The sequence below is a fragment of the Rhagoletis zephyria genome, unplaced genomic scaffold, assembly GCF_001687245.7.
Source record: "Rhagoletis zephyria isolate East Lansing unplaced genomic scaffold, Rhagoletis_zephyria_1.1 Rzeph_scaffold_02663, whole genome shotgun sequence".
NCBI lineage: Eukaryota > Metazoa > Arthropoda > Insecta > Diptera > Tephritidae > Rhagoletis > Rhagoletis zephyria.
Genome location: NW_016159747.1, coordinates 20453 through 41121, shown reverse-complemented (window position 1 = coordinate 41121; position 20669 = coordinate 20453). Strand labels below are relative to the sequence as shown.

The window sequence follows — 20669 nt, the reverse complement described above, 5'->3', positions numbered from 1 at the left end:
ATCTGCAAAAGGACTCACTAGCTGTTTATGCGGAGAAAATGCGCCACGCTTAACCACACTTTTACTATTTTGAAAAATCTAATTATATTCTCTTTGATAACAAATACTTTAATTTTTTGAGGAGATTAATTACTATATATTTTTTTTTACCAGAAGAAACATTAACAAACCAATTGGCATACATATAACGTTTTGCAGCTTAACCAATGATATGATAAGCCCCTTCCGAAAAATTGTATAAAAAATAAAATATAATTTTATTTTTATTTTTGTTAACACTAATATAACCTATAGCATTTATTTATGTTTATTACGGGAATTTTTACATAATATGGTTGATAAAAATAGTTCAACTCAATCTCACATTTGAATGATATACACTACTGCCTTTTTAACTAGAACAATTTTGTTTTTATTCTTAATGTGTTTAAATAGTAATGGTAGAAAATACTTTGTATTTTTTAAACATGAAAAAACAAGGGATGAAACGCATTACAAGGATCATCTTTGTTTAAAAATACTTGGTATATTTTACAATTTACATTTCTTATATCATTCAGAAGCTGTTTAGACTTCCGTTGTCAGTTAAATTTTAAAAACTCTCACATTATATACAATCCACTGTGATTTGCCGTGCTTGATCCCTTTTAAATATCTAATGTTATATGTTTTATATCATTAGGGAAACCCTTGTAAACTTTAACATATGTTAAATTATGCAAATCATTTGGAATACATACATGCTTATACTAGCTTTTATCTTATTTTTAACATGCGTGCCGCAGCATACGAAACATCTTATTTCCATTGAGCTGTGGGGTCGGTTGTAGAAGTCGAACTCGAATCATTCAAACTGAATTCAAAGCTATTGTCCCCACTGGTGCATGTTACAGTAGTCAAGCTCGAGTCATTGCCTGGACTCTGTCGTCCAAAAACACTTAGACATGGCAAACTTTGATCACCTGAGTTTCCATCTAATTCTGCATCAACATTACCAACATCTGACATGTTTATACCGTTATATTCATTTTGGCCATCATCGTCAAAGCTATCATTGCTTAGACTACTGCAGTGACTATCGTCGCTTAGAGCATTTGGCGAAGGTGTTGTAATTTGCCGTGCAATTGATTTGAACTAAAGTTATTTCCCACACCATTCAAAGCTACACTACTGTTGGTGCTCAAATTGAGTTCAGTGATAAGGGGCAGACTACCGCCAGAACCAATTTCTGACGACAACGTCGCCGCAGCATTCGATGTCGAAGCGACGATTGGCGCGTCTTTAAGTTCACCTGATGCGCTGGCGATGTTGGAATCCAGAAGCGTAAGCATGGGGATCCTGTTCAGCTCCTCCGATTTAGCAGTTGAGTGATTACTACTATTAAACTCAAGCAAGTCGCTTAATTCTGGTATATTATGTGCCGACATAGTATTACTAACAGACAAATGGCAATTTTGTTGCAAATTTGGTACATCACCTTTTTCGTGGCCGTGATTCTTTTTGGTACCATCAACAGGCTCCGCTGTGTCAGCTTCGTTGTTAATTTGTGGTTGTTGATTTTGTAGTTGCAACTGTTGTTGTTGGCGGTTTTGTAAGTTTTGTTTACGTGCGATTCGTTGCGCTCGTGGTGGTGGTTTTGGAGCCGTACCATTCATATCCTTACTAAAGAACGGAACTTTCGTATAATAATCTCGATTGTGATCTGGAACACTATCTACACGATGAGCATTATCATTGAGTGTTTCTGTGTCTGGGTAGCCGATGGAGTCATTAACAAAGTCCGCCACACTACCTAAACACTCCGTAGGTATGGATATGTCTACTTTAGCTCCAGGTCCTTCTAATGGGCGCTCGGGCAGCGGTTCTGTTAGATGAAAAAAGTTAGAATAAAAACCAAACATACATACTTATGTACATAAATATATGCTTTGTTCCATATACATATATATCGATGGTCCTCTGCAGTAACGCCACAAATCAAAATTCAAAAAGTAAAAACTCTTACCACTGTTCTGTGGTACATGTCTCTAATCCATGTCTAATCTTTAGTAAAGAGCTTGTAGGGAATGGTGTTGGAGTGACAGTTCTTGGCAAGATATCAATCTGGATCGTTCCGGTTACGTACATATACTCGAGTGTCGTGGGAACGTTCATATCTCTAATCCTTAATACTTACTTTAGTAAATATCAGGACCAAGGACTGTCACCCCAGCATTATTCCCCATTGTGTGCTGTTGCAACAACAGACTTGAGCCACTTAACAGTAGCAGCGGATTTTATTTTTTGGATCTTGACTTGTGTCGTACTGCAGAGTACCATTGATAGGTAGAGATTTTTTCATTCTCATGCTATTTTACACACATACATACATGTACATATCCACCCCTGATTGCGATTTTATCGTTAGCAACGAATAGTAAAATTTACAGGAGAGGTTTTGTTAATTCTCTTTTTAACAGTGTAAAAATTTATTGGAATTTAAACGGACAACATTATTGAACACCAGCTTTTTAATAGCACTATTAATTAATTTAAGTCAATTAAATATAAGCACTGTAACTTTAACTCTTTGGGTGCATCTACTAGATTGTCCACAAGTTCTCTTCGTGGATGCAGTGTTAAAGGTCATTCAATTATCTACCATGCATCTAAACTATCATATTGACGCTACTATTTGGTATTTTCTGGCGGTTTTTTAAGAATGATAAAAAAAGTAAAATTTAATCCTTGACCAAAATAGGTTCAGTTCCAAAAACTTCATATTAGGGAGATTTTTGGCAAGTTTAGAAATCAGTTCTTATTTTCTTCGACTCGGCGTATGTTTTAAACCTAGTTATTGGAGAATAACATCGCTTAACGAAAACTTTTAATTCAAAATTAAAATCAAAGACTACAACTTTATAAACAGAAGGTTAAAGAGCGAAGCTATGATAAGTAAAAGTGATATAATCAAAATCTTATAAGCTATTTGAAAGGAATAAACGGCAAAATGAAGTAATTTCCCCAAGTGTGAATCCATATGACCGCATAAGCTAGTGTTACGATCGCAATTTCGAATTCAGTGCATTTTTTTATACCAGTGCATACAATAGGAATATAAGCCCCGTTAAATGTCTGGTTTTTCATCTTTCTAATATGCTTTTAAATCTTATAACCCTTGGGCAAAGCATGAGATTAAAAAAAGACCCACTAGACTAACTGCACTGCACTTAGTGATTGCAGAAGCAATTGCGTAATGTAACTGATTTTGAGGCACTCATTTGTAGCAAGCGCCGATGGAACTTTGGTTAAAACTACAGTTCATACTGCTATTCGCAATAAAGTTCTGTACACACAGTGTCGCTTACGATAAAATTATAAGAACACAAAAAATTCATTTCGCTTTTTTCAGTAACGGTAAATATTCAAAGTCCGTGATTTTGTAGGTATTCGCAATAAAAAAAAAAAATTCGATAATTTGTCGCGGCAAAATCGCAATTAGGGGTCGATATTATGTACATTCACATGCGCATACTAGCCTATATTTTGCTGCATTTGTTCTTAATTCTTAATTGTGATAAGGCTGTCTTACAACAAATTTGTTGCTATAAATTTCTTAACAACATACATACATATATAAATATGGTTTCATGAACATGCATTTAGATTATAAATGGATTTCCCAACGCGCCGCTTTCGAAAATTGTTTCGTAATTTTGTGGGAAACTTTGGTTTTCGCTTTCTCTTAGTAGAATATGTATAAATGTATGGCTAAATGCCTTAATCGACCGAAAAATCAACTTTTCCTTTTATAAAAGATCTTTAATTCCTATGCATATACATATGTATGTAGTAGGCAATTTAGGAGTAAAGACCTCTCTCGACGTACGAAAACCACACTTTATAAGTCACTTATCATGCCCGTGTTGGTATATGGCGCCGAAGGATGGCCATGTCGATCGATCGAATGGACTCCGCCGCTCCAGCTCTGAAAATATTCAACTCGGAGTCCGCTTGTGGTAGCAGAGGAAGAGGGAGGCTACCAATGCGTTGGAAATACCAAGTGGAGAGGGACTTGACTTCACTTGGCATTTCCAATTGGCGTCATTTGGCCCAGAAGAGGAACGACTGGCGTGCTTTGTTGAACTCGGCCAAAATCGCTTAGGCGGTTACAGCGCCAAAAAAGAAGAAATGTATGTAGCTACTAATGAATACATATATATGTATATTGATTTATACCAGGGACTTATGTCCTTTTAACAAATGCATTCCTGAGCTTGTGTGATATTTATGAATCTTAAAAAATATTTTTTTTTACCGTTAAGAAAATGCTCTGCCACAAAATCTGCTGCATTCCAGAGGTCAGCCTTTATCAGCAATTGTAATAGTAGGCCAACCGTTGGGCGCTCGTGTTTACGTCCACTTGTACTCCATTCTTGAATCAATATCTCCGCAAAATAACACCCACTTGTTTGCTTGGTTGCTTCTTCTATTAGACGTATTTGTTCGGGCTTATACTTCAATTCAACCACACTTGAACCGTTCCATTTATGGCTACCTCGTCCTACGGAAATCTCCGATATTGGATGCATCTTGAGTTGACCAATTTTTGGGTATAGTTTCCATCAATTTTCGCCCACCATCGAACCCCAGTGTTTCAGCCAGCCGGTTTACATCATTAGATTGCAGTCGCCGCAATTCTGTATCGCGTGTATACATTTTATATTTTCACTGCACTCTCCACTGCTCAGAGTGGGCGTGAAATCTATACGCGTCTAGGTGTATTATACTGTGGTCTTCAATATCTTTCTATATAAACAACTTAAAATCTCCAAAAGTATTCAACAAGTTCTACTGACTGATGCTACTGTGGAATTTTGGCCTTCAGCGACGCTGCGATGTCCGATGTCCGATCTTTATTCGCTCTATTCTTTCTTCGATGTTTCGTTGCTTCCTTGTTTTTTCTTATACTTTCTGAACAAATTCGTGTCAATGTTGCCACGCATTTTGTTTGCTGATAAAATAAATGTCAGTGTACGGAGTTAAGCCGATTCTGAATAGAAACTCCCTGGGATTTTTTTCTCTTCTCCCTTTTCTCCTATCATGAATAAAAATTCTCTGAGGATTTTTTATGGGTACTGTTTATGAATTTGTACAACGATTTTGGGTTGCTGTGCCCAAACGCGTGAATCGAATCAAAAAACTTTTACACACACTTGTAGACAACAGTTCCCGCTTTATTACAAAAATTTAATTTACTAAATCTGTGCACTAATTTAACAATAATGTCGGTTGGAAATATGGTATTTGTTGCAAATTTTTGTTATAAATTTGTATATACATTTTTATAAACAAGATATTTTTATAAAACACCCAGTAACCAAAATAGACATCACATCCTTCGAACAATCACCGGAGCATCTTGGTATATGCGAAATGAGAACATTCACCACGACTTGAGAATACCAGAAGTACGAACCGAAATAGAACAACGGAAGACGAAATATGTATCGAAGCTTTTAGCGCACCCAAATCATTTTTCAAGATCTTTATTGCGTGTCAACAGGACCTCAAGACTACGTAGGAATGACTTANAGATTGTTTTTGAAATATACGTCAACATATCAACAGGAACGTTCTAAAGAATAAATAAACAAAAAAGCTTATTCCAAACGTTCAGAATGAATAAAGAAATGCAGCCATTGTTAGGCTCTTAGGCAGGNGATCTTTATTGCGTGTCAACAGGACCTCAAGACTACGTAGGAATGACTTACCAGCCCAGTCGTAATCTTTTCTTAGGGCCAGTTAAGAAAATACTCATCCCAACTAAGGGATGTAAATTAAGTGAATAGATTAAGATTCGAAAAATTATTGGCTGCGTTTCTTTATACATTCCGGATAATCCCATTTCAAAGCCGGAATAAACATAATGCGTTAGAAATATATGTACGTCAACATATCCACAGGAACGTTCTAAAGAATAAATAAACAAAAAAGCTTATTCCAAACGTTCAGAATGAATAAAGAAATGCAGCCATTGTTAGGCTCTTAGGCAGGGCAGATTCAATAAATAAAAAATAAAAAATTAAAAAAAAAAAACTGGGGCGGCAGCCACAGGTTTACCACACANGGCCAACCAAAATAGACATCACTGGGGCGCCAGCCCCAGGTTTACCACACAGAAAGGGAATTTTAGTTACCTCATCCTTTCCCAAGGTTACATCACTGGGGCGGTAGCAAGTTTAACTTTGTTTTTTCCTTGCAAAAAATCTAAAATTCCCCTATTTTCAAACAGCTCCCCAGAGGTCTGTTGGAGGGGTTGGGGGGGAGGGGTGACTTTTCATAAAGCGGCGTCAATCCTCTTTCGTTTAGGGGGGATTTGTGGGTCGTCATCAGAAAGTCGTGGTCTCATCCGAGGCTGTTTTTTATTTTTCATTGGGCGGGATTTTAACGTGGCGGGACCCAAACCCAGCGCACGCGAAGTTTTACGCCTTCTCACTTTAGCTCGCTCCCAAACGGGTGTTTGGTTGCTACCCAGAGGATACGTGGATATAAATATCCGGACGTTGTGAGCTGCGATTTGAACCGGACGCACAAGCAAAAGCAAAAGCAAAAGCATTATTCCTGTAAAAACGTCAACCAGTGATCGCTTGACACTTTTCATGATTTTTCCAGAAGAAAAAGTTCGGGTAAAATCTTGCAACTTCATTCTCTGCACACTTTCCAAAAATCGCTCTTATTTGCAGGATTTTGGAGGGATTCGGAGTACGGAATCATTTTTCCTGCAAGTTTGTGTAAAAACTGTTAAACTATGTTCANTGAAAAAAGTCGATTTTTTTAGCGGGTTCTACGCCATCTTGTTTCACTGGAAAACGAGCGAAAAGTAAACAAAGCAAAGAAAACAACGAAAACCAAAATTAGCCAAAATTATTGTCAGCCACTTTAAACGCACAATTTAGGTAAAATGATGCAACAAAATGCTTTAAAATGTGTTGTCATGTTGAATTAACTCTTCTTTACTTGAATAAAAGTGTAAAATAGTGGTGCTTGTGATGTAAACAAACGCTCAGCTGGCGAACCCGCTTTCGCAAACTTTTTTCTCAAAACCAGTTACAAATACAACGACGCGTTCTTACGTGATCTTGTATTTTTGGTTCATGAGAGGTATTCACACCTAGCTTATTTTATTATCGGTATATCGGTTGCCGAATTATCGCGTTACTAAAGCTTGATAATTTTTGTGGTAGTTGCTAAACTGAAATCCTGTTTGATTTTTATTCAATTTTAAATGCGCCCGTTGCCGTTTCCATCAATTTTCTGTTACAATTTATTTACATATGTTTTTTTTTGAAAGTAGCTACGAATCAGCTGTTGATTAACATAGTTTACCAGACTAACAAAATAAAGCTGAAAAGAACGTTCACAGCTGGTAAAGTTACCGAGTACCAATTAGTAGTTTACTCGGTGGTTTGAGTTATTTTACACAAACAAAATACATTAGGAAAAATTACCAACATTGGACTTGGAAATATTTCCAATTGTTACTAGATTTATTTAAGCTTTTTCCGGTGAAGACAAAACCTGAAAAGTTCTCCAGTGGCCTCTTTTTTATCAAATTTCGTTTGTGATTCGAACGTACCGCAGGCAGATATTTCTTTTCAAATTTTTTAGGTACATTTGCCTGTTTCTCCTCAAATAGATACAATTTGAGTTTCATATTCCATTCCTGCTGAGTGTTGCACCAATGCAACCATGTATGTATAAAAAAAACCTAAATCGATTGACCACCATTTTCTTTTGTCTGTGGCGTAATTTAAGTGAAATTTCTTTGGATTAAAATTATTAAAATAGGAATTAAAAAGGTAAAGTAGTAGCGGCCATTTTTTCTGTGTCAAAATAATAAACAAGATTCCTGTTTGTAAAATTTTCCAAAAACGATTCCTTGGGCACAAAAATATGGATGATTTAAAGCAGTTGCAGCACAATGGCCTCCATTATGGCTCGACGGATTCTAATTCTGGTAGCGATAGCGAAGATAGTACAATTTCAGCTGTGAAAAACGGTCCAGAAAATCATCGGCGAAATCGTAGGCCCACAAGACGCCCAAACCCGAATATACATAACCGGAATGCCTTGTTGGCACGAGAAAATCGTCGCAAGAAAAAAGAGCATTTGCAGGCCATGGAGAAGGAACTGGAGGAAATGCGGTTGACAAACAAACAACTGAAGAAGGCATTGAAGCAGCAGATGAAAGCAGTTGATCAACTTCAGCGAGAAAAAAGGTATTTTCAGAGCGTTATAGCAAATCACAAAGAAATAGAGAATCTTATTAAAGCTCTGAATGTTCGAATGCATGCACAGCAAACTGCAAATGAAAATTCTCCAATGTTGAATTCACCAGGACATTCGAATTGTAGTCGACAGCTGTGTCCATCACCAACGATTTTTCAGCAGTTGGCCAGCGTGGAAAATGGGTTGGAAAAAGGCTTTGATCAAAATCTAACTTCCACGTCGCATCTTTCGGATAATGGTAGCGTAGGCATTTCAGAGGAGTTTTATGATCCCGAAAATACAATGCAATTGTATAACATTTTTGAAAATTTTTCCTCAGATTTCGCACCTTCGTCTGTTTTTAATGATGCATGGTCCGATCTACTAGATGATGACTTTGCAACAAAAGACAATACACAAATAACTACGGTTACTGAAGATCATAGTTACGCAGATTTGAGTGAAATGTCTCGGACAGGAAATACAGAAGCAGATGCAGGCGTTTGTTTACATATAAGGCAAGGGAAAGTTTCTTTAGAATTCTGCCCTAGCTGCAGTTGGAATGCAAATGACAATTCAGCCACATACGCTATGTAAAATTGATTTAGTCTTAATTGTGGTTTTTATACTTTTAGCGATACTAAGTACATACAAATTTATGTATTACGATTATTTTTATGCTTTAATGAAATTAAGACGATTTTTCATCACAAATTCGGAGTGACTGAGAGAAAAGGTGGGTCAAAATCCTAGCGTTTTAAAAACAATTGGGTTAAATGGAGCATTATGTATTTAATATTGTTGTATTTTTTCAGCTCTGTGACTACCACAATTTTGTCAACACTTGAACATCTTCCGAAAGTCAGAGATAAAGGTAAAAGTCGCAGAAAGATAAAATTTCTGAAGCCTTAAAATAAAACAGTTTACGTCAATCTCGTTTACCGAATAATTTATTGCTGCTATAAGTAAGCATAGATCTTTTAAAATTGTGACTTTTATGTAAAACAAAGCAATTTGCAAATGAGGCACTCCGAATTATAGTCGATGAATTTTCGTTCAGATAATTTGGTCGCGTCTTTTGTTGAAAGGCCTGAGTTATTACTTAAAAATATAAATGCGATACATACTAGAATTTCTCATTCACTGAATAAATGTTATTTATTTAATATTATTAAAGTTTATTAATTTAAATTATACTAATGTAATAAGTCGCGTCTTCATTAATGACCCTATCATGTGAGGCGGCTGGGGTCTAGTTGCCAGGGCTACCAGTATCGTAATTTGTATTATGTATAGCGATTACTAAGGTCGGTGTTATGCAGACAAGCTTTTGGTTGCCAAATTAAATGGCGGCTGCTTAGTTTGCTCGGAGGTGGTTATGTCGAGTTTGGTACAGGATTGCACGCTCGTTATGGTTCTCATGGCTATTGCCAACACGAAATGGGAATTTCAGATGTATAGGCAATTAACTGTGCCCTAATTTTTGAAGCTCCTACAGCATAAATTCAGTTCTCTGGCTTTCGGTATCACGGCAATTTTTGTGTATAGGAACAATTGTCTACAATTTTTGTATATGACAACACCGAATTGCTGCAGTTTGACCAAACAAAATTAAGTTGCTGTGAGAGTCGCCAAACTCACTCTCTCCGAGTTTGCTGCAACAACAATTGCACGCAGTTTGCCAAAAAAAAATTCTGCATAACACCGACCTAATTGGCAAATTTTCTCCGATGTGAGCAAATATAAAAATCGTCGTAGCGGGAAACAGAATATTCGCCTACTAGACTTATTAGCCAATAGCCACATTAAAGAATGTGATTGCCCATCGCCTATCTGTCGCCATACACAATAGGGCCATAAGAGTGTTCAGAATTACGGCATCAAAATCTGACTTGATTTACTTTAAGGAATAATTGTTTCAAGATCACTTACCCATATTTATTGTATTTAAAATTTCTCCTATTATAGTCTGAATTAAAAAGCTGCTTTAACTTAACATGCAGAAGTTAATGGTTTAATTTATTAAATCTTATTTTCTGCACAAAATCGGAATCCACCGAATATATTTTTGTGCAAATATCCATTACCGAGAAAGTCTTTGGATGTTAGTCTAAATCTGCAGCATTTGCTGTCCCTCCAGTGCGTCTAGGTACATCCCCGAACGGAGCTGGCTGTGGGCCATTTTCGCTTTCGTCGTCGTCATCATCAAACCCCTGGAACAATCGTGTAAACAAATCACCAAACATTCCACCCATTAAACCGCCACCGCCCATAGTAGACGGCGGTGCAACACCGAAGAAATGTACTCCTATTTTTATCAAATACTTCTCAAAGGAAGGGTCCCTATTCAAAGACGGTTTATACAGGTCACATAAAGCACGAAAAGCGTCTTGTCGCCCGGTATCGATGCAGCGAAACAAAAAGTATACGAAATTGAGTAGTGGTTGTTTAAAAGGAGCTTCTTTACGCCTGATATCCGAATGATTTGTGGTAAAGGAAATAAACGTTTCTTCGGATGTTCTGCGATCTTTTAAACATAACTGTTGTAGTACGGCTTGCAGTATAAACAAGTCCAATTCGCTGTCATAGCCTTTGTTTTTATGAATCTTTATCAGAATGCGTCCACACAGATTTCCATCGCGACTTAGTAAAAAGTGGTGACGTGCCTGCTCATAATTTCCTTCCGCCCAAAATACTTGAGCAATAGCTTTATGCATGCTAGGATGTCCCAAAGTGTTTCCGGACATATCGCTACTCCATTTTATTGCGCGATTCTGAGAATTTGTCAATATAAGAAATAAATGGGGGAAACTTTCCATTATGGCCGTTCGTTAAAGGTGCGGTGGGCGAGAGGGTATGAACCGCCATTGACAAAAATGCAACCCCCGACCACCTAGGCCCCCTATGGTTCCCTACGGACGTCTTAGAAAAATGGCCAAAAATCGCAATTTTTACTTGCAACATTTTTCAAGCGAATAAACGCAAATGAAAATTGTGATTTTTAGCAATTTTTCTAAGAGGTCCCTAGGGAACAATAGGGTGCCTAGGTGGTCGGGGGTTGCATTTTTGTTAATGACGGTTCATTCCCTCTCCAAAAAGGTGGGTTAGAGGTGCCACGCCCACTTATCTTTCGCCCACCGCCCCTTTAACGAACGGCCATAAAGGAAAGCCAACCCAATAAATGGGAAAGGGTAAGGAAACTTACGACCAAAGTTTCGCGTTCAACAGTTGTAGCGCTGAGATGTCCAATAATAGTAGCCAAACGATCAATCCACAGGTCACCATCATTACTAGCTTCAGTTCCAGCACTACCACGCTTTTCTAATGTATCGATAAGAAGAAGGGCTAAATCCGCGGCACTGGTCTCTTGTTGTTTAGAGACGAGCTTCATTGCGCCGCTCCACAACAGCTCCAGACAGTCTGTATATTTCTGTTGCCCAGTGTATCTAAAGTACAATGTACGATACATTTGATGTGCTTCATAGTAGTTTCCTGACTCTATTGAATTTTCCAACTTGGTCAGCACACGGCTAACACCCCGCTGTCCACCTCGATCTAAAACAGTTGCCGTCATAATCGCTTTGGTATTATACAAATTACTTAAAAATATATTTTTTAAATGGATCACTGCGAAAATTTGCTATTTTTTTCTTTTGACGTTTCTGTGACATTCCACATACCACGACCACATTTAGTGCTCGGACGCCCTGTGCAGCGCATGAACCAATGAACCAAGGGTGTGTTACTGGCGAATTTAAATTTTCGCCGCGGTACTTATTAATGCCAAAATCATGTGTTTGTTGTAAACAAGGCGAATTCATTTTACAACAAACACACTATTTTGACATTAAGAAGTACCGTTGCGAAAATTTAAATTCGCCAGTAACACCTCCTTGTATAAATTCGCCCTGCCCTTTGCCCGCGTCGCTCAAAGAGTCGCAATAGCGGAGTGGTCAAAGCATTAGGCCAAAAACGTAGTTGCAGAATTAGGTCCTGGCCGAGGTCAAATAAAAGCTCACTTCAATTTTGCCGTATATATGGCGTGAAAATATATCGTGAAATTGTGCGCGTTATTTCCTATCAACATTTAAAATCAAACTTACGCTTTTGTGCGCTCATCACGCTTCCATCTCCAGAACCACAATTAATTTTCTTTTCTAGAAGGTTTTGACGTTTTAGTTTCGTGTGGTTGGGGATGGAATTATAAAATTTATCGAGAAAAGACATAACATAAAGATACTAACACACTGTCAACAACAAGGGAGCACAAAGGTACAAGCACACTTCTACAGCCTTNCGAGAAAAGACATAACATAAAGATACTAACACACTGTCAACAACAAGGGACCACAAAGGTACAAGCACACTTCTACAGCCGAGCCAACAATAGTGGAGCGGCGAGCAAAGAGCATCGAGCAAAGCGTCGATTTCAAATGCATATGTTTCAATGGGAGAGCGCATAGTGATGAGCAAAACTTACGTACACGTTTGTAATTGAAGCTAGGAATGCTCGACATTTAAGAAAGTATCGATATCATGAATCGATTTAATTCATTGCATATAAAATCGATATGGCGATATACTTTTTCCTGAAAATCGATTACAAATACAACGATGGCTGATTAGTCTGCGTTCAAACACGGAAACTCGAGTTTCTTATTATCGGCGATTTCTCTTTCGGTGTTGCCCTTTGCATTCACACACAGAATCTCTTTTGTACGCAATTGTTGTTGTCAGCTGTGAATCGCCAACTTGAATTACTCAGACGAACGAGAGCACAAAGCGTGTTTCTCGAGTACGGGCGACTCGGTACCCATCCCCTTTCCTCGTCGCTCTCTCCCTCAAAGCTTCGAGTTTCCGCAACAAAAGTTTTCGTGTCTGAACGTCGACTAAGGGGATCTGTAGTTGTTGGTTCATGTGTAACATTGTTTCATGCATGAATAGACCTTACAACGGGGAAGTCCAAACACTGTTAACAGTGAAAGAGAAATGTCAAATTAAAAAAAAATTAATTTTTCTTAATTCAGTCTGGTCATTTGTTTATCTTCTATCTTTAGTAAATATATTATAAAAATATACGCAATTTTCGGGAGATGGAGCAATCAGTAGCCAGTAAAAATAAAACTGGAGCTAGTACACTGTCTCCAATAACCACGAACCAATCAACTATCGGAATGGAGTCTGCGACTGAAGTAGTTAGGGAAAGTTGTAACAAATTTCCGTCATCGAAGTGGGTGAAGCTGAATGTTGGTGGAAAAATTTATGTGACCACCTTATGTACGTTGGTTAGTAAAGAGCCCGATAGTATGTTGGCGCGCATGTTTTCGCAGGATGGAATGTTGCCTAGTGAACAAGACGAACAAGGTGCTTATCTCATAGATCGCAGTGCGCACTATTTTGAGCCAATTCTAAATTACTTGCGGCATGGGCAACTGATTGTGGACGCTCATGTAAGCCTTGAAGGTGTATTGGAAGAAGCGAGGTTTTTTGGAATTTATTCGCTTATAAGTCAACTTGAACCCCAACTTGCACAAATCAATCGACCCATAGACGATATGCCACTCACACGACGGGATGTTATTAAAGCATTAATTCAAACACCCCATGCTAGTGAGTTGCGATTTCAGGGCGTTAACCTGGCAGGTGCTGATTTACGAAAGCTTGATTTCCGTAATATTAATTTTAAGGTAGGTTTCGCTATTAAAATATGTAATTTGCCTAACAGAATTTTAGAAAGTTTTTGTTCTTTTATTTAACTATCTGCTATTAGTATGCATGTATGCAACGGTGTAATTTATCACATGCTAATCTGACGTATTGCTGTCTCGAACGCACCGACTTGGCCTATGCGAATTTGGAGTGTTCGCAACTCGTTTCAGTAAAGGGATTGTGCGCTAATATGGAGGGCGCCAACTTGCGCGGATGTAACTTTGAGGATCCGACTGGGGTCCGTACTAATCTTGAAGGTGTCAATCTTAAAGGTGCTTGCTTAGAAAGTAGCAACATGGCGGGAATAAATCTACGTGTTGCCAATTTAAAGGATGCAAACATGAAGAATTGCAATTTGCGTTCCGCTGTACTTGCAGGAGCCGATTTGGAACGTTGTAATTTATCTGGCAGTGATTTACAGGAAGCAAATTTGCGTGGTGCCAATTTGAAAGACGCTGAACTCACCCTTATGGTGACACCATTACACATGGCTCAAGCCATACGATGAGGTGTGGCTACATTAAATGTTACCATCCCACACCTTAATTTTCCTGTGATTTGATACGCTATCTATTTCTTGCTTGCGCTTAATTTTCGGGATTTAATTGAAATAATATTTTCAACACTGCAGAGCCAAGCAGAAAACATTATAGTGATAGTCTGTAGATACTATTTACATAAAAATTAATATTAGAAATTAAGAAATTTCATACTACGAAAAATAACAATGACTGAGGGACTTGCATACAACATCACTAGAGAGTTAATTTTTAACAGGAATGTCATGTGTATACATTATAATCCTTATAAATTAATCCGCAGATAATAAAATCCCCGTAAGGTATTATTGTTATTCTGGAGAAAAATTTCTAAAACGATTTTACTTAAAATTTTTAGATTCGATACCCAAAAGCGTTTATTTTGTACGAGAACAAATTGTGCTATGCACACTTGCCAAAATTTGATCTATTGTATTGTAGCAAGCACTCGTGGAAGCGCAGCGGTGCAGCAGTATAAAAAAAACCCTTGTGTGCATCAAGCCTAAGTATTCTTAAATGCATCGGTATAAGTTTGCCCCACGACTTTTTTCGTTTACAAATGGTTTACAAGAACTCAACAAGCTTTTCAGGTGACCAGCCTTTTATTAAAAATCTGCTGTGAAGTTCTACTGGAAAAGTATTTGCACTATAGGCTATCCACAGAAAATGAACCTACAATTTACGGTCTTTTAGCAGTGTGCAAACTTAATTTTTTTAATATGCGGTAGAATTGAGAAAAATCATTCAATTACACTGGATCACAAATTTTAATTTGATATTTGGTCTCCAGACACCACTATCCAATTTTTATGTAGAACTGCTCGGTGAATCCGAAATTCGGGTTAATTTTTTTTCTATGGACACGTTTTCGAAATACATATTTGCAATTTACCGTTATTCAGCTTAAAGCAAAAATTGTTTCCTTTGAATAACGTATATCTTACGAACCAATTTAAAAATCGTAGCATAAAATACGGAAAATGAAAGCCAATGAAATTCTCCATAAATCGTATATACATCACTTTCCGATAGGGCTTATAGTTTCTGACAAATTAATCATCCCAGCTTTTTTTATTTTTTAATGAAAAAATCAAACTTTAACAGAAGAAAAATAAAAAAAACAGTTATGTGCCAAATTTTTGCATGATTGCTAAAGCCTGTTCTGTTACAAAAAAAAATCAGGTTACTGATGAAGAAAATCGATGGATAAATACGAAATAATGAGTGGTCAAATGAAAATGCGCAACCTAACCTACCCTATATTTATTGTGCGCTTTTTCTTTTTACTAAAAGAGAAATTTCAGGAAAAAAATCTCGAAATTTTCTTTCATATATTTTTACGTTAGGTTTTTTGCCGTACGTCCACGTATCATTTGAAAAAATATCGCGTACCGTTCACACCAAAAAATTTGTCCGAAATTGTACACAAAAATGAGTCACATGTGACTCCTGAACTTATTTTAACACGCTCTGGTGAGTCACATATGACTCATTGGACAGGGAAGTTGTTAATCTAAGTTTAAACTGGCACTAAGTATACGTTCTGCGTTCTTGACTAATTTCAGCTTTAAGGCCTGGGCTCGAATCGTAACATCCGTTCACGGATCGAAAACGATACGAAAGAAAATTACGTGATACGTCAGGCAGTGTAAGCTGAATGGGACAAAGAGTACGTTCACGTAAGTCATAATCCGAAAAATGTTTTTTACGTGACGAGTGGTACGCTATCGTATGTGACGATTCGAGCCCAGTATGCAGCTCTCTATATGACGCACTTTGGAAATTCCAAAGGCATTCGTATTGCCTATATACATTTATTAATTTCAACACCTCAGCCATACGCCAATCCATTATAACGATATTCTACAATATGAAAATTAAAATTATTGCTGAATTGCATGAATTCTAAACTATAAATACTTACTTATTTATACAGCTCGTTCTTTTTGATGCTGTGATTTTGTTTAAGAAATCTGCGAAGAGCAAAAAAGGCGCCAACCAACTTTTNTTTCTTGAGAGCTGCATATAGGGCTTTAGGACGATATTTAAAAACTTGGCCACATTTTCGTGGTGCGTTATATCGGCCATTTCATTTCAACAGTTATAGTGTTATCACACTCATACTCACTGAACTTACCACACTCACGGTGAAATTTCATGATGTCAGCTTTCAGGGCTGCCAGCTTCGCTCAAACCGTGCCATTTTTGGCCCTCTTACTCCAAATGGCACTTAATTTTTCAATTTGGCATTAAGTGCCAAATTGACACTTTTGAAAAATACTAACATTTTATTACATTTTTGGGAAATCCGGTAAGTGTACTTCGTTTTCTGAACTAAAATTTTCTAATTTCTATAATTTATATTTATACAACTGGTTTATCTTTTCAATTACGCCAAAAAATATTTATATACGGCACACTTTCTTATTCTCAATATGGCACTCCACAGCTAAGAGTGGTTGGCAGCCCTGTCAGCGTTTGGTAGATCAAGTGAAAATAGGTGAAAATCGTCACAGTTCGTTCCAGCTCTGCATCGCACAGACAAGAAATTCTATTTCTGCAGCTGACGTGATATTTCTGTCAACCCCCCCCCAAAAAACAAATTTTCTCTCGTTGAAAAGAAGAAACTAAAAGCAGTAAAAAAGCCGCACGACGAGATTTAGTGCTAACAATTTTCGCGTTCATAATTTTATTGGCGAAAAGTTTCAGAAGCCGAAGAAGATTGCATTTTGCCACTCCGTTTTCGGTTGAATTGGAAAAAATAAGTTGGTAAGAAAAGTCTAAAGAAGGCCACTAGCTTTCCTGGAGTGTAGCAGCGTAAAAGAGATAAAGATATTAGACATTCTCGTACAAGTACGAGTACAGTGCGCTTAGTACCACTGGTGGGAAGAGCACAACAACGAAAAATATCGGACGGGACGAGTGCCGCTACGTACAATAGGAAAGAGGCGAAAAAACGTGGTTTTTCGGTTTGCTAGCAGCCCAGCAGAAAATTGTCAAATTATAGAAAATAAAATTATTGAGTGACTTTCGCGCCGGATTGTGCACTAGTGACGCAAATAAAACGCTGTAAACGTCGCGAGCTCGTTGAAAAATGGAAAATCAAAACAATACCGCTGCCGTCGTCACAGATGCAGCCACTGCTGCAGAAAATGGTTCGAGCGCTACTCAGGAAGTCTCATCTACAAGTAAGTACATAGATGAAAAAATCTAGTATATGTGTATGACTGTTTGGAGGAAGAGTGTCATAATTTAAGATTTTTAGTTAAGTACAATTGCTTTCAGCTGTTGTGGGACTTTTTCCTACGAATTTAAAAAATTTCCTAGTGTTTTTTGGTATTCAGCAGTGAACCGATTAGTGTAAATTCAATATGTATGTATATGTAGATATTTGAATGGCGTACGATGAGGAATATTGATATTTTTTGGTATAAATTGGGGGAGGAATAATAAGCTATATCGTAAGTTTTCTGCAAGCGTCTCATAGTCCAAAAATTCAAATACTCGACAAAAACTGCTTTAAAATTTGCGGTCTACATTTGCCCCCCTGTTAAAAATGAAGAGCCTTGTTAATCGATACAGCTATTATTGTACACAACATAGGAGAAGGGGTGGGTGTCTGTCATTAATTCATATTTAATTTATTATTTTTTGATTATGACCCTCTTGCAGTAAAATTACCATATTTACTACATGCATGCATGTACATGAACATATATGTATTAATTAGTTACCCCGGTGGGTGACGTAAATTTAAATGTAGTAAGTTTGTGGGAACATAGGGCGGGCTGGTTTGTCCAACTCAACTTAACTTAGTTTAGACATTTTTTGGACTTAAGTCAAAAGCTTAAGCTCAGTTAGTCTAGACTTAATTTCCGTAACTTAACGTAATATTTTGGCCAACCTGTTATATGAGAAACTGTGTTGGCGGTTAATTAAAACTTAACTTACCGTAAGAAACCTAAGAACCTATAGATTTTAGGTTCTTAAGGTGAAATTAGTCGAGAACGTAAACCTACCGGTACGTAAACCCGAGTCAGCTAACACGATCTGTCTTACAAGAGCGCCATGTAAATGAAAACTCAACACCGCAGAACTTTTATGTAGTTGTAGCCCGTAGCGCAGAAATCTGCGGAATTTAGATTTTTCCGTGTCAGCTGATTTCTTCCTTCTATAGATGGTTGCCCCGTCGTCAGTTTTGCAGATGGTAAAAAAGTTATAAGTTCCTATTCAAAATACGTTTAAAATATTTGAAGTTTACTATCGAATGAGGTTTTTTGTTGAAAAATAAGTAGTTTATATTTAGCCAGCATCTATTATAGCACGAAAAATTGTAGTTGAAAAGGTAAGGTTATGAAAAGGCAATGATGTGTGGCAACACTGTAGTAAACAACACTGAGGGCTCCAGTAATCGACAAAATGCGGTGAGAGAAACGGGATTGTCAGACTCTCGTTTTTGTATTTCTTAAAAATAAATAAAAGCAAACATTTGGCATTTTAGGCGGCAAACTGTTAAACACCTGAAAGAGAAAATACAAAAACAAAATATTTCCGCTCTTGGCTTAAGTTGTCGTGTTGAGTAATCATTGATGATTTCTTACGGTAAGTTAAATTAAGTTAAGTCTAGACTCTAGACTAACTGAGCTTTTAGCCTACTTTTTACACAGCTTATTCTTGACGAAGTCTATAAAGTTGGCTAAACTAAGTTGAGTTGGAGTAACCAGCCCATAGTTTATGAGGAATGCTGGAGGATTGACAGTTATTGGCCAGATATAAATGTAGACCCAAATACCGTTGGACCGATTTTTTTAGAGTACTTTATAGCTAAGTAGGTAGTAGGTAGATTGATTACATACATATATGCTTCGTTTCCACGAAAGTTGGTTCTACGTAACCGGTATAACCGGTACGACCCAAATTTATAACTGTCACTCCAGTTTCATTCTCTGAAGAAACGTTGGAAATATGTATGCTGATCACATCAACAACAGATCTTGCTTTGAACTTAGGCGATGCTTTTGCTTTGTAACTCTTGTTTCCTATTTTATGTAAAATTGAATGAATTAACGTGTGCACCTCTAGGGCTCTTCGGACACGTTTTTCNTCCAGTTTCATTCTCTGAAGAAACGTTGGAAATATGTATGCTGATCACATGAACAACAGATCTTGCTTTGAACTTGGCGATGCTTTTGCTTTGTAACTCTTGTTTCCTATTTTATGTAAAATTGAATGAATTAACGTGTGCACCTCTAGGGCTCTTCGGACACGTTTTTTTTTCATCCGATTTTGAAAAGTTCTCGCTGATCACGTTCCTTTAATCAAACGAGCCTATCTAGGTTATTGGTTTTCCTCATACAAAAAAATATTCTCTACAAATAGGCCGCACACTAATGTACATACAAAATTTGTAATTTTGAATATTATACACTTAAAATGGTTCTAATCACAAATATTCCCGCAAATTGTTTAGTAAAGGTAACGCATACATATGTACATACATACATACATACATACATACATATGTGTACATCGTCATCGCCGTAACCGAATGATTGGAAATGCGTAATACCACTCTGAAGCACACAGGTTGGATTCCCTTTGCCCCAATGGCAAAGCCCAACAGAAATCTTCGGCTTTTGAAGGTGGCGTAAAACTCTAGATTTTTTAATTTTTCTGAGAATTAAGATATGTAAACTACAAATTTAGAGAAGGTTTTGCTTTTCAATAAAGCTTGAAATAAATAATATTTTAATTTGCATTAATTAATAAATACATACAGTGGCGCTCAACCAAATAGCACACTTATTTTTTACAATTGAGGGATTCAAAACAGTGTCGGTAAGTGTCGTATTGTTGTATGTCGTAAGCTTTAAAAGCTTAAATAAATGTTCAGAGAACTTGAAATGTTCACAATGTCTTACGTCTTAAATTGATTTCGTTAATTTAAAAAAATATGTATTGTTGATTCTATAACATCAACCATATAAGTCAAAGTTTAGAATTTACCACATTAAAAAAAAAATTCGCTCAAAATTAAACATTTTTTTTAGGTTTTTTTTTATTTCAAAATAAAAAAGTAGGGGCATATTTTTTCGATATAGAAAAATCCTAGTGGTGAGAGCATTAAAATTCCGACATGTGTTGGACCACCCTAATGTACATACATACATA

General features: G+C 37.0%; 5 protein-coding genes across 7 annotated transcripts in view; 3 read left to right on the top strand and 2 right to left on the bottom strand.

Moving 5' to 3' along the window:
- Nucleotides 1-142: 142 nt before the first annotated feature.
- LOC108367386 (protein Tube-like) lies at nucleotides 143-5106 on the bottom strand. The gene is given in 5 exon segments (XM_017621989.1): nucleotides 143-1121; nucleotides 1124-1864; nucleotides 4298-4550; nucleotides 4552-4788; nucleotides 4839-5106. Coding segments are annotated over 4 exon segments (1464 nt in total). The 5' UTR covers nucleotides 4699-4788; nucleotides 4839-5106; the 3' UTR covers nucleotides 143-798.
- Nucleotides 5107-7564: 2458 nt separating this feature from the next.
- LOC108367391 (uncharacterized) lies at nucleotides 7565-9361 on the top strand. Of its 3 annotated transcripts, XM_017621995.1 has the most exons (6): nucleotides 7565-8260; nucleotides 8339-8509; nucleotides 8591-8768; nucleotides 8886-8986; nucleotides 9066-9124; nucleotides 9275-9361. In XM_017621995.1, exons 1-5 carry the CDS (start codon nucleotides 7936-7938, stop codon nucleotides 9071-9073), a joined length of 783 nt encoding a protein of 260 aa, XP_017477484.1. In that variant the 5' UTR covers nucleotides 7565-7935; the 3' UTR covers nucleotides 9074-9124; nucleotides 9275-9361. The 3 variants fall into 3 exon arrangements, with proteins under 3 accessions (XP_017477484.1, XP_017477483.1, XP_017477482.1); XM_017621994.1 differs by lacking the exon at nucleotides 9275-9361 and having other exon boundaries at nucleotides 8886-9268; XM_017621993.1 differs by lacking the exon at nucleotides 9275-9361 and having other exon boundaries at nucleotides 7565-8509; nucleotides 8591-9268.
- An 881-nt stretch (nucleotides 9362-10242) lies between these two features.
- On the bottom strand, nucleotides 10243-11979 carry LOC108367389 (Golgi to ER traffic protein 4 homolog). The gene is made up of 2 exons (XM_017621991.1): nucleotides 11456-11979; nucleotides 10243-11024 (listed from the first exon to the last, which is right to left on the bottom strand). The coding sequence occupies exons 1-2, from the start codon at nucleotides 11822-11824 to the stop codon at nucleotides 10356-10358; spliced, it is 1038 nt and encodes a 345-aa protein (XP_017477480.1). The 5' UTR covers nucleotides 11825-11979; the 3' UTR covers nucleotides 10243-10355.
- Nucleotides 11980-13216: 1237 nt separating this feature from the next.
- On the top strand, nucleotides 13217-15401 carry LOC108367388 (BTB/POZ domain-containing protein KCTD9). The gene is made up of 2 exons (XM_017621990.1): nucleotides 13217-13937; nucleotides 14021-15401. The coding sequence occupies exons 1-2, from the start codon at nucleotides 13344-13346 to the stop codon at nucleotides 14465-14467; spliced, it is 1041 nt and encodes a 346-aa protein (XP_017477479.1). The 5' UTR covers nucleotides 13217-13343; the 3' UTR covers nucleotides 14468-15401.
- A 1593-nt stretch (nucleotides 15402-16994) lies between these two features.
- Nucleotides 16995-20669, top strand: part of lost (methenyltetrahydrofolate synthase domain-containing protein lost) — a 12892-nt gene continuing 9217 nt past the window's right edge. The window contains exon 1 of the mRNA XM_017621988.1: nucleotides 16995-17686. Coding sequence (XP_017477477.1) covers nucleotides 17593-17686 — 94 coding nt within the window. The 5' untranslated portion in view covers nucleotides 16995-17592. The remainder of the gene's footprint in view (nucleotides 17687-20669) is intronic.